The sequence below is a fragment of the Serinus canaria genome, chromosome 10 (genome assembly GCF_022539315.1).
Source record: "Serinus canaria isolate serCan28SL12 chromosome 10, serCan2020, whole genome shotgun sequence".
In the NCBI taxonomy this organism is placed as follows: Eukaryota; Metazoa; Chordata; class Aves; order Passeriformes; family Fringillidae; genus Serinus; species Serinus canaria.
In genome coordinates, this window is record NC_066324.1 from 17,597,514 (window position 1) to 17,624,726 (window position 27,213).

Below are 27,213 nucleotides of genomic sequence, written 5' to 3' on the forward strand. Positions count from 1 at the left end.
TTTACTGCACCACCCGACTCTGCTCAGTCCTGACACTTCCTGATCGCTTTGCTCAGGCAATTAAACCCCTCAACAGGCCTTAGACAAACCTCATCCCGAAGCTGATAAAGCAGCCTTTGACACAGAACATATTCACACAAGTCTGGATCCTTGGGTTTATCCACATGTGTGGGGAAGATAGAGAAAAAGCAGTTTTAATTTCATAATCCATTTGTTACAAGTGAGGGATAAAGAACGAGCTTCCAAAATTTCTCCGTTGTGTGAAAATATCTTTGAGGTAATTTTTTATGTCAAGTCCTTCCCAACCTGTTCAAGCCTTTCAAGCCAAAAATCAACACAGGAGGGATTATTTTGTGGGTTTGGTTGGAGATGACCCTTAGGAACCCTCTAATTCCATGGTGTCAGTGGTGTTGCAACCCAGCTAAAGTCCAGTTTTCAAACCAGCATGGCCAGTGCATTAGTGAAAAAGTCCAGTTGGAAATGAGTCTACAGACCTAGAAATGCACACAAAGGGTTAAGTTTGATGAGGGATAATGAGGACTTCTGATTAAACCAAGCTCTGGATTCATGACATGCAGAGTGAGGCGTGATTATTCATGAACACTTGAGAAATACTTCAAGATGTCAACTCCTGCCAACGCTCCGTTTGCATGAAGAGAATTGTTAAGTGCAGCAATGATCATGGAATCACAGAGTGCTTTGGCTTGGAAGGGACCTTAAACTCATCTGGCTCCATCCTGCCATGGGCAGGGACACCTTCCACTAGACCAGGTTGCTCCAAGCTGGCCTGGGACACCTCCAGGGATGGGGCATCCACAGCATCTCTGGACAACGTCCTGCCAGTGGAGGTGGAATTAACCAGGATAATCTCCAAGCTATTGAAATGGAAAATGAACTCACTGTCTGCGTGTCTTGGGCAGAAACCCCACCATCTCCATGGCGAGCTGCAGCCGCTCAAAGTCGTGCTTCAGGTCCTCTCCTTCCACGGAGAAACAATCCTGAGGATCAAACACACAGAAAAAACACTGGCACCATCACCACCACCACAGGTCCAGATGGCCAAGATCCCCAAATATCACTGAGGGATCTCCAGGTCTTTTATCAGCAACATTTCCAACCTGGCACTGGGGATACAACATTCCTGGCTAATATTTTCTGGAGATACACCCTTGTCTCTCAGGTTTAACCTCTAAGGAAAGAGGTGAGCCACCCCCATTCCAACAGTCTGGTGAGAGTTGGTCAGCCTGAGCCTACACAAAAAGGATGGGAAATAACAACAAGATGAAAACATTCCATATTTACAGGCAGTTTATTCCACATTCAGGCCAATACCTAAGGAGGGAAATTCAGTTTTTAAATAGAATTCAGATTACTTCATGTAAATGCATTAAATTCTGTGTGGGAATGGCAAATCTTTAAATAGATTTCTCAGAAACTTTATTTGAACCACCAAGAAGTTATTTCAAAATTGGGAGAATCTGAAATCCAGGATATTTTATACTTCTTGGAGGCTCTGAACAGTGCCTGAACAGTTTAGTGTTTCCTTGATATCAGTCACTGACATGTTTGGAAAAATCCAGTGACATTCCAGATGCTACCAAAGCTGTCCTGCACCAATATTTAGGAAACAGAAATGCTCTTTAAATTAACACACAGACCATTAATGCCAAATATCTTCTGCTTTGGCTCACTGTAGGCCTCCTATAGATTATTTATTCTTCTCTCTGCCTTCCTAGCCTATATTTAATATTCTACCCATTGCTGCCTATAAAAACTACCCTATAAATCAAAATTAGTTTCTTGTGTATCACACAACATTGTGCTATTTTAAACCTCAGACTATTTTATTAACACTTAAATCAAGGCTTTCTACAAGTAATTAGAGACTTTCAACAAGTTAATCCAAATGTAAGTAACTACAAATAAAAATTCTATAAAATTCTATTAAAAGTTTATTAAAATAATACAAATAAAAATTGTAGCTGCAGTTGGAATTAATTAAGCAGCTGAATGCACATCACTTATTTTGATCATTTCCTGAACATCATATTTATCACACAAGCAAATGTGCAAAAAGTTTTGCAAAAAAAAAAAAAGAAATTCTGCATAAAATAGGGCTATGTAAATCATTGAAAAGCCTCTTGTACTCACTGATAGTGCAGAAGATTAATCCTAAATACAGAATATACAGAATGAAGCTATTTTATAATATCAGCTTTGTGCTTTACAGCATTTAAAGCCTCACAATCACATCAATGAAGTTTTTCATCCCACTCCAGAGCATCATTACAGGCATAGTTATAATTAGAGTGGAAAACCTTTCTTTATATTATTTATATATTTAAATGTTGATATATTATTTATTAAATTGTTTACATATTTAAAATATTTATTGCAACACAGGAGGCACCCACACAACTGCACTAAAAGCCAGAGAAGTGCAACTGGACAAGAAAATCGAAATTTTTTTATCAATTGTCCTCAGGGGCAAGTTAATGCTCCATGGGCAAAGTGAATTTGGAGCTGTTGAACAGTAAAACCATTTAAAACCACACAGAGCATCGATGAAGGAGGGATTGAAATTCCAGGAGAAAATACCAGCCTGTTTTAGGAAACAGTCATCAGGAAAGGGCATTTTCACCCTCCATTAGGTGTGGTGGTGCTCACAGGGGTCCCAGGAGGAGGGAAGAGATGAGAATCTTGACTCCATGGTTCAGAAGGCTGATTTGTTATTTTATGATATATATTATATTAAAAGAAAATGAAGATTAGAAGAAAGGATTTCATCAGAAGGCTTGAAAGGAATAGAAAGGAATGGAATGCAATGAGAATAAAATCTTGGGACTGACCAGAGAGTCCGAGACAGCCAGACTGTCATTGGCCATTGATAAAAAACATCCTCATGAGGCCAATCAAAGATGCACCTCTTGCACTCCACAGCAGCAGACAATTATTGGTGTCTGAGGCCTCTCAGCTTCTCAGGAGAACAATCCAAATGAAAGGATTTTTCATAAAATATGTCTGTGACAATCAGGAGCTAATCGGAAACAACCTAAAGAGACACCCCAGAGCCACCTAAAGGGACACAACAATGACACCACCAAGAGCAGGGACACCAGAGGCACCAGCCCTGATTATTCACACCACAAAACCTCAGGGCAAGACCTTGTCCCTCCTAAGCTCCAACCCTGGCTTGCTCAGCCATTGCACTTGCACTGAGAACTCAGCAGAACTTCCCACCCTCCTTCTGGCAGGACAACAACACACCCACAAATCCTGCAAATCAGGCAGGTTTAAAGCTTTTTTTAAAGACACCAAGTGATGCTTTTAGTGGCACTCCACATTCCAGGAGACATTTTCATTTTTGCTGGCATCATTCCTCCAAAATGAAGTCACGAGTCAACAGCAAAATACCCCGAAGCAGCACAATCTCTGCCGAAGGCAATTTAATTAACGATTTACATAACAATTGCCCCACTCATTAATCTGCATGGAAAGACTTTTAGCAAATTCCCTGCTTAAAAGGGGATGCTCTCTGCAGTGTTCCAGCACGGAACCGCTTCCTAATGGAATGATAAATGAAGGATAATTATAAAACAGAGGAGTGTCCTTGATATTAGAGCAGACAAGCATCACAAAGTCCATCCCCACAGACCTAACTCGCTGTTAATATCCTGCCAGAGCAATTAGTTTCCCAGCAAATGTGAGTCCCTGCTTCCTGCAGTCACATCCAAGAGATCCATGGATTTCCATGGAAAATTTAAAGAGGATAAAACAGTTTTGTCATAAACTTGGTGTCTGCAGCAGGTTGAGTCCATGGGGATGGGGAGAAGACCAGGGTGGGCTTAAGAGTGAATCATCAACTGAAGCAACCAGGACTGTCACAGAAAATGATCCCAAATAAAATTATCCTAAATAAATCAGCAAATAAACGAACAAATGGTAATGACACGTGGTTTTCTTGCACAGAATAAGGACACAGACATGGCAGTCCCCAGGCTGCCAGGGTGTTCTTGGTCATGTCATGAGTAGGTACCAAATTCTGGGGTTGTTTTAACTTTAATTCCTTCAGCAAATTGTCCCAACCCATTCCTAAAGCAATTAAGGGCTTTCCAACTTAGAAAGGGTGTTAAGGTCTAGAAGAGCATCTGCTCATCACTCCCTGCTCCTGCAGGGCCTTTAAGGATGCTGATGGATTAAGGATGCCAATCCAATATTCAATATTTTTAACCTTGTGAGGGAAATTCCCTCCTCTCCTCCTAAGGATTTGCAGGGAAATGTTGCTGTTAAGACACTTGCTTAGCCCGAGTGAATCCCAGCTCCTTCCCAGATCACCTCTTACTCTTCCAGATGCATCAGCAAGACTTGGCAATCATCAAGCACACAGGAAAACCAGCAGGAAGGACAAGCAGCTGATTCCAAACATGCTTCCACATGCAGGACACACTGACAGGGAGCACCATGGGACACACAGACACCCAGAGCGTGATGGTGGTGCAGGAGGAGCCAGGGAAGGGGGAGAAGCTTCACCATTCCCTTTTTTGGGGCGATCCATTTGGAAAGGATGCTCATGTCAGCAGAAGTATTTTAGGAGAAGGAATTGTTTTTGCACTCTGAACAATATCAGGATTTGATTTTCTCACAGATGGCTGGGGGGGATGGTTTTGGGTTTGTCTGTTTTTTCCTAGAAGCTGGAGAGCAGAGACACCACTACAACCAGCATGAACTGATGCATCTCTTGGGGCTTCAAGAAACGGATTTGCTGTTTTATTGGATTGGAATTTCAATTTTCACATTGCTGTCACATCACAATTTCCATATATCATCACATATTCCATCAGGAAGGAATGAAAACCCCCTCAGTTTTCCAAAACTGAGAGGACTGTAGAGACATGACCACTTCCAACTGCTGAAGTTTTCCAAATGGAAGGAACCATAAAAGGGGAAAAAAAAAAAAATAAAATCTGTACTGTCACAAGCAACAGCACTGCAGGGCAAAGGGTGGTTAATGGGTTAAACTTCATTGGGTTTGGCTTTCTTTGTGTCCCTAAAGCACTCAATGAGAGCAGCCCTGCAGCAGCAACAGGGAAGAGGTGGTTCTGGAAGAGGTGGTTCTGGTACTGACCGGCTCCGAGTCATAGCAATAATCATCCCAGCTCTGTCTGAGGGGTTTCTTTGTCATCTGAAAGCAAGGCAGAGCGGGTTAAGTGGTGTCCCCACCCCCAAACACCCCCACCACCTGCTCCCTAAGCAGGAAAATAATTGTTATTCTGCCTAGTTTTATTTGTTTGAAGGGAAGATTCATGATGCTTTTGCATTCCTGGTGGTGGTTCCTGCTCACAGTGCACCTCACTGAATAATTCCAAAATCTCCTCTGACAGAGTGGGGGAAACCCTTGGTTTACTTGGAGCTGAAGAGCCACTGATGCCAACATCTCACTGAAGAACAGATTTGGTTTGTTCCTACTCTTAAGCTCTGCTCCAGACAAACACAAGTGCAGCAAAGTGAGATTCTTCCAAGCAACACTCCAAAGCTTTTTAGGAATTTGTGTCTTTTTCCAATCAGACAGAGATGGAGTTGAGAGAAGTCAAAGCATTACCAGTCCCAGGAGGGAGAGAGATGACACTGGAGCTCCTGAAGAGCTGAAAATAAGTATTTAAACCTGCAAATGACTGTTTTTAAAAAGGATAAAACTTAACAACTGGCACAGAAAATATTCAGCAGGGTGTGCAGGGCTGGGTACACCTGCCATTGGTGGGGAGGAATGGAAAAGTCCCCCTTACTCAGGAGATACTTTGAGGAAATTTGCATTTAAAAATAAATTGAAATCTTTATTTTCAATCTGCTCCCTGCATTTACAGAGCAGATTTTGGTAAAGTATCTTGATAGATTATTTCTCATCTGCAAAGCAAACTCCCCTTTTGCTTTGCATAACACAACAAGAGCAGAGGAACCTGGGAGGAGGAAAGTAAAGCCTGACTCAGGACTGAGTCACTCCTTCACTTCAGGGGCCTGGTTCAATATTTTATGGCTTCTCTATATGAATATTTCATTTTCAGTAAAACACTTCAGTTCATGTCTGAGCTGGTTCTTTTTCCTTTTAAAAAGGCAGAGTCTTCTCCAGGACACACTTAAGAAGAGACTGCAAATGTTCAAGGGTCATTTTATGATTTTTCTCTTAAATGTTTCCCAAGTTTCTTTTTCCATTCCTCCACTATCTCTTTTTTGCTTTTTCTCCTTATTTTCCTTTTCATTTCTCCTGGAGGGCAGGGAAAAGCTGCTACTGCACTGTCAGATGGTCTTCATGTAAAACCATGCCCAGACCACAACTAAAGGTGCTCTTTTTCCACAGTTGTCAGTGTTAACTCTAATCCTAATCACTAAAAATTATTTAAAAACCTCCCAAAAACTCAATGGGCCACTGCTGTCCAAACACTGTGCTCAGGGAAGTCCAGAGTCTGCTTCCCTGATCCACTGGACTGATCTTAGCAGCCTTCTCCACAGCACTTTAATTTAGATTAAAATAAACATTTCACCCTAAATTACAATATTCCTACCAGAATAGGAACATTTCACCCTAAACTATAATATTCCTACTAGAATAATGTGTTCCTTACATTACATGCTGTTAGATTTCTAATTTTCCTTTCAATATAAATGCTCTTAAACTGCTCAGTAAAAGAAAAGGACTCTGATTAAAAGCAATGTTTTCAACTAACAGAAAGCGAGTGGATGGACCAACAAAACCTAGAAATCCAACAAAACATTCCATCTTGGCATCTTCCCACTGCTAAACCGTGGCACAGATGGTGCTGGAGATCACAGCACGTTCTCCAAGCAACGCCTGAGGCACAGAGAGTGCAGCAAAGAGCCCCCAGCCCTCAGAGTGTTCCTCCCCTGGGAATATTTCCCAATCCTGCCAGGGCTGTGTGGGAGTCATTAACATACAATGGATTTTGGTGCTGATTGCCTGCTTTAAAAACTCTTTAAAAGTCCCTGGTAATTGAGAGCTTTTCCTGCATGAAGTTATATTTCTATAAAGGTTATTTGGGTTGGGCTGTGGTTCCAAGTTTCTTTCCAGTTTAGGGGTTAAATCATTCTTTATTGCTCCTCATGTTTCAGCACCAAGAAAATTGCAATTAGTTAAAATCAACATGTAACTGAACTCCTCTTCCACATATCCCTCCTCTTTTTGGTCCTTTGGAGTCTCTGCTTGCAAGAGTCACTGGATAACTGCCTAAATACCTCAAGTAAATCAGTTTATTATAAAATTATCATCATGTAAACTGAGTTTATTTGACTGTTGGTAACACTTCATCCATCATTAATTCCCAGGTTTTCAATGGCTGCTGTGGTTTTAGTTATATTAGACTTGTTCTATTGTTAAAGTCAGAGGGTTGTGCCAAAAGCCAGCCAGAAGCTACAGAATTAGGAATTCCTCATGCAAGATGTTATACCCAGTATGCCACATCTTCCCCTTTTCTCCTGCTCAGGAGACAGATATTAATGAGTAAATGGCATTCACACAGAGAGCAGGAAATTCTGACTGTTTCTCCCTCCAGCAATCAAAAACTCAATACATTTAACATATCCCAGGTACAGAAAACACTGATTATTTTTTCCCTGAAACATTACCAGGTGTTCAGATTGCTAATGCAGAATTATTCCAATGACAGAAGACTTCCTATAAACCAGTAAAACCAACTTTTACTACTCCACACCTTTAAAAAACCCCACTTTTACTACTCCACACCTCTTCTTCATTACCATGAAATATCAGCAGAAGAAAAGCCAAGACCAAGGATTGTATTCCTGTCTAGAACTCCCACCTGGTTAAGGTAATGATATTCCTCTGGCTGCTTCAGGTGAAATGCTGATCTCTCCTCCTCACTTGCTCCTGCCAGGAGGTAATAAAATACATGGTAGTTCCTGGTGACAAATGAAAAACAAAAGCTGTTAGACTCGAAAATGAGCAGCAGCACTGAGCAGAGGCACATGGAAACCTCCCATCCTGATTTTCCAGCTCCCAAGCTCAGGACTGACACTGTTCAGAGCTGGTCTGTACCTGCTGTGCAGGGATGGAACAGATTCAATTATGTCATGGAGAATGAGATCCCTCTTCTCCATCCAAGGACAGCCACTGCCTTAGAATCTACTAGAAGGATTTCTAGAAGAGTTGGGATGCTCAGGTTTCCCTTCAGAACCATGTGCAATGCCCACATATTTCACAGAATCCCATAATCATTTAGGTGGGAAAAGAGCTCCCAGTCCAACCTGTGCCAACCCCCACCTTGTTCTCAGCCCAGAGCACCATGTCTAGGAATTCCTTGGACATCTCCAGGGATGGGGACTCCAAACATCCCTGGGCAGCCCCTTCCAATGTCTGACAGCCCTTTCCATGAAGAAATTCCTCCTGGTGTCCAGCAGCTTGAGGCTGTTTTGCCTTGTCCTGCACCTTGTTCCCTGACTGTTCCCAGCTCCTTTATTACAGCCTGACCTCTTTTATTAGAATCACAACATATTTCCTTGCAATGCAGAAATTATGACTTTTCATACCTTAATTATGACTTTTCATACCTTATTACCATTAAAAAGGCAGTGACTTTGCAGTGGCAGTTCCATGAAACACGACTGAAAAATCTTCAAGTATTCAAACACTCAAATATTCAAAATACCTGAATATCACTAATGCTAAACCCACCCCAAGGGACACTCATCTCCTCTGCCTCTAGACGACTCTAACACAGATTAACACCATTTCTTTCTAAAATTCAAGCTGTGCTTTTATGTTGGATGTTTTCCAAGAGGATCCAAGTTTAATCATCTTGCAACACCCAAGAGGACGTTTGTCAAGGCTGTAGATGCTCTTTAACTCCAGGAACAGCCCTGGAGCATTCCAGAAAAACTCACACATCTGTCTCCAAAGGGAAACACAGCCAGAAGTGCCAAGAGTTGAAAGGCAACTAAAGGCAGCAAAATTACTTAAAAGTGGAATAATTATTACTGAGAGAGGAATATGCATCAAATTGGGAAAGAACACTTCACATAAGTTCATTCTCTATATAATTTTGGCTCTTTCTAGAGGCCCCTCTGAAGGCTTCAATGAACTGCTAAGAAGAATGAAAATACCATGTTTTTCTCCTAAAATGACATATTAAGCAGTGCACAAGTTGCACAAGAATGAAGTGGTACACAATAATCTATCTGCCATAAGGAAAATGAAAATTAAATGAAATGCAGCAATATTGTAGTGGGAGATCCCCTGCTCATGGCAGGGGTTGGAACAAGATAATTTTTAAGGGTCCCTTTCCAAATACAACCTATTCTATGATTCCATGGTAAATCAAAGACTTTTGATAAAATAATGGAGTTTACTCCCTCCATTAGCACATTTCTCCCTAAACAACAAAATATTCAAATATAAAATGCATCATTAATCTCTGCAGCACAGGCTGAAGAGCATGAAAATCCTGATCCCCCGTGCCAGCTCCACCAGAGACTGAAGTTATCTGTGCCATGCACAGGAGTTAAACCCAAGCCTTGGGCAAAACAGAGGCACCCACCGCTCGTTGTGCTCCTGATAGACCAGTCGGGACTTCTCCAGGAGGTATTTTTCAACATAAGCTCTGCAAGAGAAGAAAATCAAAGCAGCATTCACTGACCTGATACTCAGCTTCAAGGAACACAGCTTTACCAGGGGCTTCAGCCTCGGTACCCACACAAAGAAGTTTCAGCCTTGTTTCACTTAGTTATATAAATTTCTTCCTCAGCAGAACAAGTCCAATATTATGTTTGGCTTTTGAGGTTTTTTTGGTTTGATACCAAGCCAAAACTAACTTGGATCTGAAAAACATGATCTCAGATGCCTCAGCCCATGGGCAAGAGAAATGCTGTCTGCAAGGAAGGAGCTCGGATCCCTATTTCATCCAAAGCCAGCAAAATCCCATCGCCTGCAGCCCAGCAGCCGTGCACATGGAAACACATCTGTGAGCACAAGTGTGCAAGAAGCCATTGAGCTGCAGAATCAGTCCCCAGATCCCCATTCCCTCCTCCAGAAGAGCCACTTCTCACCAAAAATCTGGGTTATTAACTTCTGGCTCCAGCCAAAAAAATAAACAATTGCGAAAGCTCCTCATTGCAGTTTACATTTTCTCCTAAGAGCCTCCACAACAAACACGCTCCATCTACATATTAAATACTTTTTTCAGGTTTGTCAAGTTAAACAAAGCTCCCACAGTTTTTTTTTCTTCCAAACAAACCTAACCAGTAATGACAGGGATTGAGGAGCTGCAGTTCTAGGTGGCAGTTTGGACTGTGGTGGAGCTGTGCTTTTCTGGTGACAGATGCCCAGTGACGTGGCTCCCACAGTCACAGCTATGGAGGAATTGGGAAATCCAGCAAACCTCAGGCATGGTGGGACAAGGAGGTACTTTCCTCCACCACAGATGGGAAAGCCAAATCTAATTATTACCTCCAGCACGACTTTCTCCCTTCCTTCCTTCCATAAAAACTAAAATATAAATCATTTGAACATGCTGCAGAGGTTTTGTGAAAATTCCTATGGCAGCTCTTGGGAGAATCTACTGGAAGTGGCAAATCCAACTCCCTGCTGGATGATCTTGCTGGACAGGAGGAGTAAAGGAAGACAGACAGCAGAGCTGTATTCCTCTTTATTCCCTGGGGGGAAGCTGGGAGCAGTCTGTGGATATTCCTCAGCCACAGGTTGATGGGGGTTTTTATGTTCCCTTTCTAACCTGAAGCCAATTTTTCCTTCCCAAGCCATGAATTCACAGCAGGGTCAGGAAACACATGAATGAGAGATCCCAGATCCTACTGAGGAGATCCCATGGGATAATGGCTCAGACACTCCTGTACAACAACCTGCAACATGTCCTCCCACCCCTATCATTTCTGCTCTTATTATAAACCACCCCAAAAATCATTCTTAGGCAATATTTTAGATTGGAAAGGTCTTCTGGAGGTCATCTGGTCCCAACCACTATTTAAATCAGTGGAATTTTATTTATTTCTTTTAAAATTTTAGTTTTACTTTATAAATTTTATTTTGGAAAGTTTCTACATTTTAATTTTTTTTTTTTAACAGATGCAATTAGAATGCTATTTTGGTAAAATGCTCCCTTGCTTAGTGCAAAGGTCACAATGGATCCATGTCCCAAGAACAACATTTATCCTTTCTTGTAGCAAGATAGTGAGTAGGACAACCAGCTTATGTCTTAAAAAGGTGATGTCTCCAAATTTCTTTTTATTTACCATTGTCAGCTATGTCAGTTAGACCTTTAAGAGCAGAGGAAAGGAGCTGTAAGGGAATGATCTGTGTCAAACACTGATTGAAGCACAGAGAGCCTGTATTTCTCAGGGCTTTGACTGAAACCCCTCCTAGCTGGCTCTTCTGCAATCCCATGGCTCCTGTCAGGTGTCAAGGCTTTGGATGAGCTCATGGGGACTCAGCAGGTTGCAAAGACCTTCCTCCAGTCCTGGCTTATCATGGACTAGGATGTCCAAAATTCAGGAAGCCTCCTGGGAATGCCCTGAACTGCAGCACAGCTCCTGTTCCATCAGGCTGAGAGACCATCCAAAACTTCACCCTACAAGGTGGGCTTGGGTCCTGCTCAACCTCCTGCCTGTTCCATCTCTTCAAGTTTTGGGTGATTATACTCAGAGGGCTTGTAAGCAAATATTCAACTGCTATTTTCAATCTCTAGAGAAAGGAAATCTCTTATTAGGGGCTGCAATTTATAGTTCCATTACCAAAGCTACTGATACACAGAACACAAGGTGGTAATTGATTGGGTTGTGCTGAAAAAGTACAGTTTTTACAAAAGTTTTTACAAAAATCTTCTTTCACAGGAAAAAAATATGGGCTTGTATGCCATATATACTTTTTGGTTTTGAACTGCATATATTTTTCTTTAAACATCTTTTCTTTTCACTGGGGGGGCACTGCAAGCTCATAGCAGAGTACAGACACATCACACTGTGCAACCAAAGACCAAGAAAGATAATTTTGAAAAAGCAAACTCCCCCTATTTTATAAACTAGAATACAGGAATATAATGTTATTTGCATAACTCTGCCAAATAAAAATAGAGGCCACAACCACAGTGCTGCTACATCATGCCAAGATAATACACAGTTAAGGCATTTGTTGGATTCTTGTTACTCAGGAGGTTTTTAAAAAAATGAGGTTTATCCTTTTAAGAGAACTGTGCAGCAGAATTAAAAAAGAGCATCAGGTTTGACGTGGGATGCAAAACCAGTGGGAAAGGACGTGGAGTACCCAAGCTCACTGAAAAATTAACAGCAGCTCTTTGTGTGATACTGTTCTGCTGGAAAAAAAGAAAGCAAAAAAATGTAAAAGCAATTCTCTAAAATAACAACAAGGTCCCAGCAAGAGGTCTCTTAGCCAGCTGCAGAAATTATACAGGCCCTGAAATGCTGCTTCTGCTTCTCATTTTTCCAACTGACTCAGTTCACCTGGACAGAAAAAAAAAAAGAGTTAAGAAAGCCCTGCTCATTTACAGCTCCTTGGTGGTGACCTGATGCCATTATTAAAATTATCTGAAGACAGAGAGAAAGTTGGGTTTAGGTAGTTCCATCCCTGCCATGGGCTGGGACACCTTCTACTATCCCAGAGTGCTCCAAGCCTCATCCAACCTGGCCTGGCCTTCAATACTTCCAGGGATGGGGCAGCCACAGCTGACCTGGGCAACCTGTGCCAGGGTCTCACCACCCTCACAGCCAAGAATTCCTTCCCAACATCCCATCTGGGGATATCTCACTTTCCCTCTGCAGTGGGAAACCATTCCCCCTTGTCCTGTTCCTCCAAAGTCCCTCTCCAGCTCTTCTGGAGCCCCTTCAGGCCCTGGCAGGAGCTCTGAGCTCTCCCTGGATCCTTCTCTTGTCCAGGTGAGCACCCCCAGCTCTCCCAGCCTGGCTGCAGAGCAGAGGGGCTCCACCCTCAGAGCATCTCCTTGGCCCCTCTGGGCTCTTTCCAGCAGCTCCAGGTCCTCCCTGTGCTGGGACCCCAGGGCTGAGGCAGCTCTGCAGGTGGGGTCTCACCTGAGAGAGGGGCAGAGGGGCAGAATCCCCCTTGTCCTGCTGCCCATGCCGAGGGATCAGCCCAGGCCAAGGCATCTCTGGGTCCCCAGTGCCCATGTCCATGAGCTTCTCATCAATCATCACCCCAAAAATCCTTCTCCTCAGGTCTGCTCTCAAATTCCCAAAGCTGAAATAAACTGAGGAGAACCACAGTGGAGACAGACAAGGACCTGGGAGGAAGAAGAGCCCTTCCCTGCTCAAGGGCTGAGTAAAGGAGAGACTTGCAGGGAGGGAATCAGGCAGAGAGCAAGAAGAGTGTGGCTCAATGGCCTCCAGAACTCCCAGCCAGAGATTAAATCCTCCCCTTTCACTGCACATCTCCTGCTGAGCCCCTACCATTCCCCTTTCCTGCCCTAACTCCTGCCTGAGGAGGAGATGCTGCTCTTCAGGTTCATTAAAAATTTGACATCAGGATTCTGGCGAGCTCAGCTGGCTTGAAGGCAGCTCAGGTGTATCCACACCTCAGCACCCACCTTGGATGCCCCAACATTTCCATACCAGCAGATTTTAATAAGCGAAAACCTATGAATTTTTATTTCCTATCTCCATTTTGGGAAAGATCTTCCCAAAGCAAGGAACACCCTGGTTAGGTTTGGGTGCACCCAGCAGCCCACCCTGCTCCCACTTACCCTCGCACGGTGCCTGTCTCCTGGTAGTTCACTTGGATGAATTTGCCAAAGCGACTGGAGTTGTTGTTATGGGCAGTTTTTGCATTTCCAAATGCCTGTGAAAAGAGGGAGATGCCATGGTTATGCTGGAAAAGCCTGATTTCCATGGGTGTCACTCCCAACCAAAGCTGGGGGATTTTCTTATCGTATCACAACAAAAAACAGGGGATGGAGAAGGTTTTTTGGGTGGTTCACAAAATAATCTAGCAAGCTGCTGGGGACCATGTTCCTTTGCAAGCTGGTGTTTGTGAAGAGAAACTAAACACTGGTTAAAAATAAAGTGTGAGCTGCACAGAAGAGATTTAATGCTTGAAGTTATTACAGTCTGCATTAAAGCTGTGCTTTATTCATTTAAATAAATATACAAGTACACTGCTCCAACAGGACTCTACATTTTAATGAGCTAGAGGAAGCTGCTTTTTAATTATATGTGGAATTAGGGGGGAAAATGCTTTGAAGGCTACTCAGACTAGATAATGTCATACACAGCACTGGCAGAACCCAGAGTATTTTCAGCATTTCAAACACCCTCGTTCCCATTTGCTGCTGTTGCTTTTCCAAAATCAAAATGCTTTCAAGTCTTTATTATGCAAAGCTTTTATTCCAACCCTGCCTTACCAAAGCACTGACTGGAGAGAGTAATTTTGGCCATCTAAAAGAAATCTCTGAACTGAAACTGCTGTTTTCAGTTGTGCCTGAATCACTTTCATAATCGTCCGGACCACGGTGACAGAATCTGCCAAGCCACCAGGTCCAATTAATGCTTCATTTATTAAACCAGTTTTCATAATCACACACCTTTTCTTCTAAGTCAAATTTATTTAAGGTAATTATAATTTCAGAGATAATTTCCAAGTGTTGCTCATGTATGGGCATTTTGTGCTGAGGCTTAACATCAGAGCTCAGCTCCCAATAGATTTATTCCCTGCTCAGCTATTTATTAGAAAAGATTAAAAGGGCTTTCCATCTATAATCTGAAGCTTTTCAAATGACCTTTGTGGATTTAACTTCCCAACTAAAAGCAGAATATAAAGACCAAATGAAAGGAGACCTTGGAGAAAGGGAATGGACACATCCCATCCGTGCATGATCCTGTTCCCTTCCCAGGCTGATTTATTTCCCAAATTGCTCAGATTTAATGATTTAAGAACCCACAGAGGTTTGCCATGGAATAACAATGTGATTTTTCCCTCTATCTGAATACAGGATTTGTTTAAACTCCAACTATTCTATGAATCTGCTTTAGTTGACTCAAGCAGGTTGTGGGAGAGCCAAAACCTGCCGAGCAAACAGGTTATTCTGGAGGGATGATCCCAGAGCTGCACCTCAGCAACCCTGCACAGGAGTCACATCTTTTCAGGCTCTTCACACTTTTTTCTTGCTTATTTGCCCCAAAAATCCTCCCTGCACCCAGCATCCCCTCTCAGCCCACCCTGCAGAGGACATCAAAGGCGCCCACACCTCCCCTGAAGCCCCAAATCTGTCCTGGAGATGAAAATCCAATCATCCTCTCCCCAAACCAGGAATTTTGATATTAAAAACCGGGATGGTGTTTAAGATTTCCAAAGGATTTACCTCCAGGTATTTCAGTGAGCAGAGACACAGCAAGAAGCTTTTAAGCAGAATATTCAAGACATGCAAGTGCATCACCTCATCTTTAAGTATTAAATTGTATTAATTAGGTTACGAGCATTTCTCTGCTGTGGGATCACTCAGGTGCTAGGAAACCATCTTAAGGCAATGAGATAAAATTTCTATACACCTAATTAACATTGCTTGTTAGAGAAGCAGCAAGATGAACCTGAACAGACCAAACAGGAGGCAGCACAGTTTTATATCATCTCGTACAATAAATTTTCATTAAATTTTAAAAAAGGATTTAAGCAAAGAACAGTATTAAGAAGATTTCTAGTTTGATTTCCTGTATTTCTATCCTAAGTAATCATTCACAGAGACAAACAAGGTCTATTTATTAGGATTTCTTTGGGGAGAGCCTTGCTCAGGAATCAATCTTTCTTACTCTGCAGCAAGGAAATTTAAGAGAAAACATTTCAAATATAGGAGTGGGGAACAGCGAGATTCCTCCTTTTTTTATGAGCTTTTTTGGGGATGAATGTGCCAGACCACATGATATGTTACAACCCAAATGCCTCCAGAAATCACAGCCCATAATGTTCCTCTTTCATGCATTTTTCTTTGGTGCTGATATAAATGAGAAAGGTCTTTGGATCCCTTCTTGTGCAAACTTCGGGTGACTCCAGGCCTGGCACATTGGGAATGGGCCAACAAGTAGCTGGAGAAACGTCTGGTGTTTGATTTGAGACAACTTAATGCATTTTTGTTTGCTTTACTCACAGGGTTTCTTTAGCAGGACTGTTGGGCTATAAAAAAGTGCTATTAATTCAATTTATACGTGTCTAATCCATACAGACCAGACCAGAACACCCTGTCCCTTGCAAACGGGGCAGAATATAATAGTCCAACCTCAGCAAACGGGTTATAACTTCTCTAAAACAAATTATCTTCTGTTCATTTGATTGCCCTTTACTGACTCATTGATTGGAGGCTGCTGAGCAGCTCAACAGACACAACTCCAGAACAGCATTCCAAGGATTCTTGGGGAGACCAAAGCTTTTCCTGGCCAGGGCTCAACATTTGGAAAGAAACAGAATTCAATACGTTCCTCTGTAGGAGCTGGGAGTCCCTCTGGACCAGGAGGGTGATCCAGCAGTTTGGAGAAGGCAGGAGAGAGCAGCTCCATTCCTCCTCCTCCTCCTGCACAAAGAGATGCCTATCAGGATGAGGGGGAAAAGGGATTAACAGTTTCCTGGCTAAATGCTCCATGCTCCTCCTGATCCCAGAGGTTTGCAGCCTCCTCCTTCTCGACTGAATATTGATGCAATCTGGATTCATTCCAGATTACAGTCAGAATAAGGATTATTTTAATGTCTTTCCTGAAAAAAAGTGATTTTCCAAATCTCAGCAACTGGGAAAACACCGAGGTGACTTGTTCTTATCTGGCAATAAAGCACAGTTCTCTAGATCATCCAAACTGAATGTTATTCCTCCACAGAATAAAAGCAATATTCTCCTACAGAATAACAGCTGCATTCCCTTATGGAATAACAGCTTCTGTGGTAAAAGAACAAGTAGAAATAAAGGCCTTTGCCAGCACATTTTAGGTCCCCAACCCTAAGAGGAGCCTTTAGCCCTCACCCTTAGAGGGAAAAATAAAACACCATCTTCTCTTTGCTGTACAGGATAAAAAATATATTAATACACAAGAGTTTTTAAATGGTTCCCTATTAACCTGAAATGCAAATTGAATTTTTTTAGAAAGTCATCCTAAGAATATACCAGGAGAACAGCAAGTTGACTGCTTAAATCTCAACTATGCCATTGTGGAATACTTATATTAATAGTTCTATTCCATGGAGGGGCATGGAAGGGACTGGGAGCAAAACTCCATCAAGCTCATTAATGCCAGGGAGAAGAAACAGGTTAATATCAGACAAGACAGTGCTGGAGGATTCAAATTCCCTGGTTTACTGTGAAATTTGGAGTTCATTAATCAAATGTATTCATGAAGTCTGAATGACTTCTAACTGTGTGAGCAGGTTGGGAACAGCTTTGCTAAAATCTAGTTCCCACCAAATGACATAAATACAGAAGGGGCTGAGGGAGCTGGGGGGGCTCAGCCTGGAGAAAAGGAGGCTCAGGAGGGACCTTCTGGCTCTGCACAACTCCTGACAGGAGGGGACAGCCAGGTGGGGTCGGGCTCTGCTCCAGGGGACAGGGACAGGAGGAGAGGAAACATCCTCAAGTAGTGCCAGGGGAAGATTAGGTTGGATATTAGGAAAAAATTTCCACATAAAGAGTTGTCAAGCATTGGAACAGGCTGCCCAGGGATGTGGTGGAAGTGCTCAAAAAAGGACTGTATGAGGCACTGGAGGACATGGCTTGGGGATGAACATGGTGGTGGTGCTGGCTGATTGCTGTATTGAAAATCTTAAAGGCCTTTTCCCACCCTAAGCCCCCCAAGACTGCATGAGGCCCATCAGATGTGCACTCCCATGCTTCACCTACAGCTTCTGTTGGAGAAACTCAACACGAGCATCCAAAAGAGTGGTGGATTCAAACACCCCCTGTAATTTATTTCCATAAATACTGTGGAAATATTCTGTTTATCCCAATATTCCACACACTATGCTTGGAAAAAAAAAATTCCATAAGCACTTTCACTCCAAATTAAAAAAACACACAGGGAAGAAAAAAAGCATACTGGAATTTTTGAAATTAAATGTCTTTTTTTATGTGTCCAAGGCACTCACAAATTTCTTCCTCCTCCTGAAACATATACAGAAGGATGATAAAGATAATTTTCCCTAGTTTTCATTCCACTTGAAACCAAGCTCCCAGCACTCTTCTTGCCCTGTTATATTGCTTTGTAACAGAAATATATTGAATTATGTCCAGAACATAAACTGCACGTACACTACTTAATGCTAAATCCCTTCCCATTATTGCTCCTGCCCTGGGAAGAGCTTTGAAACCTTCAGCTCCCACCTCCTGATAAAATCTTCCAGCCCAAAGTGATGTGCTAAAACAACCCCACTTTGATGGACCTCTCTGATTTTCAATTCCCACGAGGAGCCACCTCTCTGCAGAGAGATCACAGCCCCCAAGGAAGCACCAAAGCCAAAAGGGATGAGGTACAACTTGAATAGCTGCAAAGAAAAATAGCTTTTATGGGAACCCCTCAAGCTGTGGTTCAACAGTAATACTGAAAATCTAATTTATAGCAGCTAAACAAGACTCAAAGCAGCAACACCTCGGGGTTTTGCTCTCTCGTTGTGGCTCCGTGTCCCACACTGACAGATGAACCCAGCGGTGCCTCTGTGGTCAAAAGCACAAACCACAGATTATTTATAGTGTTTGTGCTGCAATGCCCAAGCCTGCCCCACAGCCCTGACCTGCCACACACTGACCTTTAAAGACCTGCAAGCTTTCCCACCTCGCTGCTCTGCGCTCCGCGGGGCCGCTGCAGCACCTTGCAGAGCAAACACGGCTTTTGCATTTCACACAAGGCACAACCACAGCGTGCTTTGGGTTGGGAAGGACCTGGAACATCACCCAGAGCCACCCCCTGCCATGGGCAGAGACACTTCCCACTAGACCAGGGTGCTCCAAGCCCCATCCAGCCTGGCCTGGGATGTTTCCAGGGATGGGACAGGGCATCACCACCCTCACAGGAAAGAACTTCTTCCTAACACCCAATATAAATCTCTCCTTTTTAGTTTAAAACTGTTCCCCCCTTGTCCTGTTCCTCCATCCCTTTCCTACATTCCTCTCCAGCTCTCCTGGAGCTCCTTTAAGCACTGGCAGGGGCTCTGAGCTCTCCCTGGATCCTTCTCCTGTCCAGGTGAGCACCCCCAGCTCTCCCAGCCTGGCTCCAGAGCAGAGGGAGTCCAGCTCCCAGAACATCTCTGTGGCCTCCTCTGAACCCTTGAACCAAAACATGACAAAGCAACTTAAAGTCAAGGTGTGTAATTGGTGATATTTGTCTCTAACATTTTAGAGAAAGCACGTCCTGGCTGTGGGCATGAACAGAATCTAACCCTACACCAGTCTTTGGCAGCAAACACAGCAGAACATCTCCTTGGTGGTGTTTGCTTCCTGTGGGAGCTGGATTTTTTTGCTTATGAGCTTCTCAAACCCATGGAGTTTCCTGTTTCTTCCCATAAAATCAATACTCAATTTTTAAGCAGGTGCAGCAACCAAAGGGGGCACATCTGTCCTGTCCCTGCTCTTTGCTGCCCACAAAAAAACCTTTCAAATACATGACCTACAAATACTTCAGATGGGGAAAGTCCAGAGGATAAAGACACCAGAGAAGTGCTGATGAGACCCTTCCTCTCTCTCCTGCCCCTATGGAGGACATGAAGAACAGGTCCATAAGGCTTGCAAAGACTGCCCAAAGGGCCAACACCTCATTTAAGGAGCCTCCCCACACCAACCAAACAAACAATCTGCTGCATTTATGAAGTTAAAAATGCTCTTCATCCCTTCACTGACACCCCACTGTCAATGATAGCGCAGCCACCACTACATGGAATTAAACTTGGCAGGATTCTTCCAACAAAAAGCACACCAAATCCTTCATTCCATAATTACAATTACTGAACAGCAGCCAAGTGAGTTCTACCCATTAACAGACAAACCCTCTTGTGATTAAACTAATGTGTAAAATACAACCCTCATGGTACAAACTATAAAAAACCTTTTTAAATATTTTTTTTTCTCATTACAGACAGTTTATGTCAACTAAAAATGTTTTGTCATGGTAAGACACTTGCACTGACCCTACCTGGGGTGAAGACTGAAATTATTTCACTTTCCCCCTCTGGGGAATCATGTCAACATGCTGGAATGGAGAATCATAGAATCATGGAATAGCCTGAGTTGGAAGGGATCCACAGGGACCATGGAGTCCAACTCCTGTCCCTGCACAGGACACCACAATAAATCCCTGTCCCTGAGAGCACTGTCCCAGCTGCCATGGCCATTCCCTGGGGAGCCTGCTGAGTGCCTGAGCCTGCTCTGGGGGAAGAACCTCTCCCAGATATCCAACTTATCTCTTCCCCACCCAGCTCCAGCTGTTCGCTCAGGTCCTGTCCCTGGTCACCACAGAGGAGCTTAGTGCCTGGAGAAATTAAATTACAAATTTTTTGCAACAACCTGTCTTAAAATACAGGCTCAGTTCTGACCACGTGTCTTTGTGCACATTGAGTTTACACTCCCCAGTACAAATATGGAAGAGAAGGACTTTTAATGGGAGAGCAGCAACTTACAGAAGGTTTAGGAGTCAATTTAGTTGAAGTGCCAATGTAATGGAAATATCCAGAGCACCACTGTGAGGTAAAATACCTGAGATAAACCCTACACAATACACCTTTGTTTGGGAGATATAATGCAGAAGCTGTATCAGCTATGTAAGAAATAGGATTTAGTGTCTGCACTCCCAGCAAACACTCCAGTGTTGGCAGAATTTTTCCCACATTTAAGTAAAGCATCAGAGCACTGCAGCTTCTTCCTTTCAAGTGATGCACTGGAAAAAAAAAAAAGGAATTGCCATGAAACCACAATGTAAGAAAACAAACCCCCAAAACCCAAGCAAAGCCTCTGACCTAAGTCCCTTTCCTAAACAGGGACACTTTTCCTACTCAAGTGCAGTAATGGGAAAAAAAGCCCAGCTGAGCTGGCAGCCACCAGCAAACACCCATACAACAGATCCTGGAGGCACAGGCTGCCAAATCCCTACGGTCTGGCCAACATTCCTGCTCCTCTGCTCAGACACTCATGTTTTTGTGAGCAGGGTGGACAACCCTGGGAAGAAGAGCCAAAGGCTCATGTTTTCCAGCAAACTTGCACACATTGGCCAGCAAATATTTGGGTGGAAAAAAAAATCTTCATCCTAGGTTGAGCTTCGGATTTAAAGAAGCATCCCAAAATGAAGCAGGGAAACTTGGTGTTATTACAGTGTCTCTCCAACTCCCAACATTCATAATCTGCAGCCAAAGAACAAACTTTACTCTGTCAAATGCAGGCAGCAAGTGTCTAACAGGTGCCAGGAATGAGCAAAATCTCCTTATTGGTGCTTCAAATGATTTTTTCATGGGATAAAGACATAAAATAATCACAACAAAACAGTACTGACAATAAAGTGACCAGTTGGAAACAAGTCATAGCTAAAGGAGGAGGTTTGCCACTCTCCCAGTCAGCAATACAAGTACTGTAAACAAGCTCTGCAGTGGGAACAAAGCAGCACTGCTGGAATGGCAACGGATTACCCATGGTGACCCATTAATGTGTATATTTCAAGTGATGACTGAGGAGGGTCTAAGCTATATAACAGGTTACATTATGCATTGCAGCTTCAAGCCATATCATGATTTCCTTCTCACCTTTCATAATCCCCTCATGCAGAGCTGGATCAGGTGCAGCCATGCAGTACAAACTGCAGCTGCAGCAAATAAAACTTGTCTGCCATTGCTAGCAGCAGCCTCACACAGTGCCAGGAGCACTGCTGGCTTCCTTTACTTTAAACAAAGTAATACTGCAAATAACGGAGTGAGAGCAGCCCCGGGGGGGACCTTTGGGATGTTGGTGGAGGAGAAGACAGACCTGCCCTGGCAGCCCCAAATCCCCCCTGGCCTGGGCTCAACTCTCAGTGTGGGCAGCAGGGGAGGGGAGGATTCTGCCCCTCTGCCCCTCTCTCAGGTGAGACCCCACCTGCAGAGCTGCCTCAGCCCCGGGGTCCCAGCACAGGGAGGACCTGGAGCTGCTGGAGAGAGCCCAGAGGGGGCCATGGAGATGCTCTGAGGGTGGAGCCCCTCTGCTCTGCAGCCAGGCTGGGAGAGCTGGGGGTGCTCACCTGGACAAGAGAAGGATCCAGGGAGAGCTCAGAGCCCCTGCCAGGGCCTGAAGGGGCTCCAGGAGAGCTGGAGAGGGACTGGGGACAAGGGATGGAGGGACAAGACAAGGGAGAATGGCTCCCACTGCCAGAGGGCATTGGGAAGGAATTTCTGTCTGTGAGGGTGGTGAGACCCTGGCACAGGTTGCCCAGGGCAGCTGTGGCTCCCCCTGGATTCCTGTAAGTATCCAAGGCCAGGCTGGATGGGGCTTGGAGCAACCTGCTCCAGTCTAAGGTATCCCTGTCCCATGGCAGGGGTTGGAACAAGATGGGCTTTAAGGTCCTTCCAACCCAAACCATGCTGTAATTCCATGATAATAAACAGGTAACAACATTTTCAGCACCACATTTGCCTTTTCCTTCTCAAAACTGAGGCCTTTGAGTCTCCAGAGCTCCTGATCACTCGTGTCTCATCTGCCCTGAAGCCCCTGATAAAGAAAATATAACTTCTCTATTTTCAAACAGTCAACCATTTTCAACAGTCACATTTTTCAGTGCTCTGCAGAAGAGGGGGGTAAATTCCTGTCTCCAGAACACCTCCTGGTTTTAGAGCATGGAGCATTACATCCAGCTGTAGGAAGCCACCTCTCACATCCTTCCCAAAGCAAGAAGGTTTGGGTCTTTTTGGCCTGTTGTCTTGGAAACATTGATGTTTCAAATGACACAACACACAAACCAAGTGCTGCTTTTGAAGACACAATTCCATCATGCCAAACCATCCACACAGCAAACTACATCCTGAGAACACTTTGGGAGGTTTTGCCATGCCCTTGTCACCGTTGTCACCTGCTGACACTCTCGTAGCACTCAGACTTGCTGAAGCTGAGACTCACTGATTTTAGGAGCTGGTGATGACAAGGTGCCATCACCCCAGCCTGAGGCTCCCACTGCCACACCACTCACTTCAGGTGGAGCAGCTGTGGACCCTCAGCCTGAGGGCAGGTCTGGAATCAATCCAGCAGAGTCCTGGGAGGTCACCTTGAAGAAGACACAATGCCAGCCCCAGATGGAGCCACAACCCCTGCCCAGCACCGAAACTGACTGGCAAGAGACTCATCCCTTGCAGAGGCATCTTCACCAGCTTCCACCCACTCCTTCCCAGGCATCAGCCTCCAATTTAGGGAGAGGGATATGGTCTGGTGGACAAGACTTGGACACTCTCCAGCCCCTTGAGAAACCCTCTCCAAGTCCCTTCAAAACTCTAGTTTTTTACCCTTTTTTTTTGAATATAATGATTTGACGTGGGGCCATGGAAATGAAGTTTCAACTTCCTATTGCATACTTGGGTAGCCCAAAAAATGCTCCAAAAAAAAAAAAAAAAAGAAGCATTCACTCATTCACTGCACACTCTGAGCTTGATGTAAGTTTTCCTGCAGTTTGTCACCAAAATTAATGCCACAAAGTAAAAGGCAGGAGAAAGTGAAGTGTCCCTATCGTAACACTCCCCATCTGGAACCTCTTAGCAGAGGCACAGAGCCCTGATGTATATTTGACACACAGTTTTTCCTGCTTTTCCCAAGAGAAATATGTGTAATGAAGAAAAACAAAAACACGTTAGGCAGCAACCAAAACATACCAGTGTAACCCGAGCCTCTGCTTGGCTCCCGCCCCTGCTGTCCTTCCTCTCAGACCTCAGCCACTTTCTGCTTCTTACAGACAAAAAAAAATCATCCACACCCTCCCCTCCAACAAACAAAACCCAACCAAATCAGAGCTCTGTCATTACATCAACACAATAAAACCCACATTTGTTTTCTGCCACGTAAAAAAATCTCTCGAGTAAAGAGAAGGTTAAACGTGAATTCACACATCTCCAACCCTTCCTTGCTTTTCTGTGGGATTATATAAATAATCTACAACTCCTCTTGACACGATTCCAAAATTTCAAGCGCCACTGAGCAGCAGCATAAAATTTCCGTGCCTCGTACGCAGTTTGGATGAGTCGCTTCCCCCACGGCAAGGCTGCTTGTCTTTTCCAGCTTTTGTAATGTTTCAGTAGCCACAGGCAGCTTCAGATGTCTGACTGATCCATAAAAACACCTTTTCCCGTATTTCCACAGTTCAAACGGTGAAGTAAGAGCTTAAAAAGACTTATTAGTAAGTGTTGGGATGGAGCACAACACCTGCAGACCGAGGCATAGCAGTGAAAAAATTATTATCTCATTGATCAATGGGAAATATTGAAAAATAATTGTCTTTTCAGGAACCAGAATATTTGATAAGCACCAGGAAAAACAAGAGCTGGCATTGGGTTTTTTCAGGGAGCAAAAGAGAAGTCTCAAAAATCAGCGTGTTCCTGTCAGATGTTTGTGTTAGGAGAGGGTGTTTGTTTCCAGCCCTTTGGTAAAGCAAAACAGGACAATTCAACAGGTACCGCCTGTCACCTCCCCAGAGGAATCGCTTGGGGGTTTCTTTGAGGCCACCATGGAGAGGTTTCCTATGAAGTGACCCAGGTTCCTGGGCTGGGGGTAAATCTGACACCAGTGCATCCCTTCCCTGCAGAGGAGGAGCAGCTGCGAGGCGAGCGCGGAGCAGCCGATGCCCCGTGGCACGAGGTTGGCACGGTGCTGCAGTTCTGCTTGTCATGGGAGAGCTCTGCAGGCAGGGAAGGAGCTTTCACTTCCAAGCTGATCCTGCCAAAACCACCTATTTAGCTTTGCACAATGTTCCTTAACACTGCCAAGGCCGGTATTTCTGAGAATAGAGCTTTGGGGTTTAAAGGACAAGAAAATCCAACCAAAAAAGGAAAGCCCTGAATTAATGAAATTAGGAGAAACGTGGTGAGATTTTATACCCCAGCTTTCCACATCATTTCAAAACCAACACGGATATTTTTCTGCTGTCCACCTCTTCCTAGCCCGGCTATGCAATATGCCAAATGGTTGGAATGGATGTGAGGAGTGTGTTTTCCTTTTCCTTTTTGGCAAGGGCAGGAGTAAAACCGAGCCCAGACCTGGTGTGCCAGGGCAGATGTGCTGCCAGCATGCCAAGGATGCAGAGACCTCGCTGCTCCTTCTCTCTGCACCAAGAAGAGCAGCAGCTCTTCACCATCCACCTCGGCCAAGCAGGAGAGATCATGAAGGGGGGACTCAAAGCACCTTCCTTCAATTCCACGTTTTCATGTATGGATTAAGAAATGTAGTTTGAGGTGGTATATTCCATGGAGGGGCAGGATTTTTAACAACACTTCAAGTATAAATTTTTACACATCCAGTCTCAGTGCAAGACTTTCAGGAGCAAAGAGCCAGTCCAAACCACCCACTCTGCATTGATTTGACCCAAAATGGAGCAAACCAGAGAAAGGAATGCAGTCCAAATTTTTACAGCAGCATCCAAGTGCCACTGAAGCTCCGTCTGGGATCTCCCCCCACCAGCTGCTGAGATCTTTCCAGATGTGAGGGGGGTAGGGAAGGGAAGCAGGAGGAGGATGCCATATCACTGGAATGTCTTAGAACAAATTAAGTCTCCAAAGGCATTTAATAGCATTTAAATTTGCCATCTACTTAGTCTATGTCCATAATATCTTGGGGAACACCAGCTTTTCAAACCTTCCTGCCCTCCAGAAGAACACAGGATAACGTGTATATGCAATAATGCATAAATAGTACAAATATTGCAAAGAAAGGTGTATTGGATGAAGTGCTGGTGACCTGCTGTGTTGGGAGCTCTGCACAAGTGTTTCCCACCACAGCTGCCAGCAGGAGAAACACAGCAGATACACTTGGAGAATCCACAGGGGCATTGCTTGCCGGAGCAAATGGCAAACCAGACTTCGTTATCCAATTAATTTCATGAGAATATGCAAGGCTCTGTTAGAGCACACTCTCATTAACTTCCCTCTCCTCTGATTTCCAGTACACAGGTATTGTACATCTCATTTCTTTTAACACCTCTTCTCTTTCCTTGCCACCACACAGCCTGACAAACCCTCCTTGGTTGTTCATTACTCTGATGATACTCAGTCCCCCTCCATCCTGGTGTAACTAAAAACATTTACAGCTTCCCTTGTAGAAATTTGCAGCCTCTACAACAGTAAAATTCAGAGCATCATTTCTTTGTTCAGCCTTTGAATAATCACTACAGTGTGTTTAAACCTTCTGCAATTAAATATGTAGTGAATAAACTAAAATCACAACCTGATGTTGGTACCAGAGTAGCTGTGATAGGATGAGAAAGAGGTGGGAAATTTTGTAGACAGATGTAAGAGTATCTTTAACCAGCCTGACTGGAATAGCTGGAAAACCCAACCAGGATTTGAGTACATGTCTTCTGCCAGGCTGAGACAAACTGCAAAGCTCAAGTACAAGTTCAGAGTATTTCTTCTCGATGTAGCAAGAGATTCATTGGTTGAACTTAATGGGAGAAAAGGATCTTTAACCAGAGGAGCCCAGGGATGTGAAAAGGCAGAGGAAAAACAAGCACTTTGTGTGCTGAGCAGCAATACATAATTTATAACCCAAATAAAACCACATTTCCATCTATTATTTGGGAGTGAGTGGTGACCTAACACGCAGCAGCACAGCACAATGAGGAGTGAGCCGTTACTAATTACACTTGGTTTGTAAAAATGAACGGAGAACCAGAGTTTATTTGCAAGGAAAGGAGCTGTTGGCACTCTGGCACTTGCTCCAGGAGCGAGGCTGGAATGCTGGGGCATCCCTCCCTGCAGGGCCAAGGGCAGAACAGAGCCCAGAGGCACAGCCCCATCACCCTTGCATAATAGAGCGTCTCCAGAGGGTGAATGTCTTGGATCACAGTGACTGATCCAAGATATCATTTTGTGTTCTCAATAAAAAACATAGGAATACATCCAAACCCATTGTTTTGATGTCCTAAATGTCCCTTCATACAGCAGAACAAGGCAGGTGATGGTTGACAGGATTTTAGTCAAGCTCAGACCTGGCAATGGAAGACAGGCTGGAGGGAGACTTGGATCCAGATCTCACATTTTCC

At 43.9% G+C, this 27,213-nt stretch overlaps 1 protein-coding gene across 6 annotated transcripts in view; it reads right to left on the reverse strand.

The window, feature by feature from the left end:
* The window catches only part of MYO9A (myosin IXA), a 172,679-nt gene that overhangs the window by 97,732 nt on the left and 47,734 nt on the right, over nucleotides 1-27,213 (reverse strand). For 4 of the 6 annotated variants that reach the window (XM_050978599.1, XM_050978597.1, XM_030228313.2 and 1 more), the window contains exons 3-7: nucleotides 13,749-13,843; nucleotides 9,564-9,626; nucleotides 7,830-7,929; nucleotides 5,126-5,182; nucleotides 901-998 (exon numbers count right to left, since the gene is read on the reverse strand). In XM_050978599.1, the coding sequence (XP_050834556.1) occupies nucleotides 901-998; nucleotides 5,126-5,182; nucleotides 7,830-7,929; nucleotides 9,564-9,626; nucleotides 13,749-13,843 (413 nt within the window). Of the gene's footprint in view, nucleotides 1-900; nucleotides 999-5,125; nucleotides 5,183-7,829; nucleotides 7,930-9,563; nucleotides 9,627-10,071; nucleotides 10,162-13,748; nucleotides 13,844-27,213 lie in introns of those variants that run through there. The other 2 variants (XM_050978600.1, XM_050978598.1) reach the window with 2 other exon arrangements.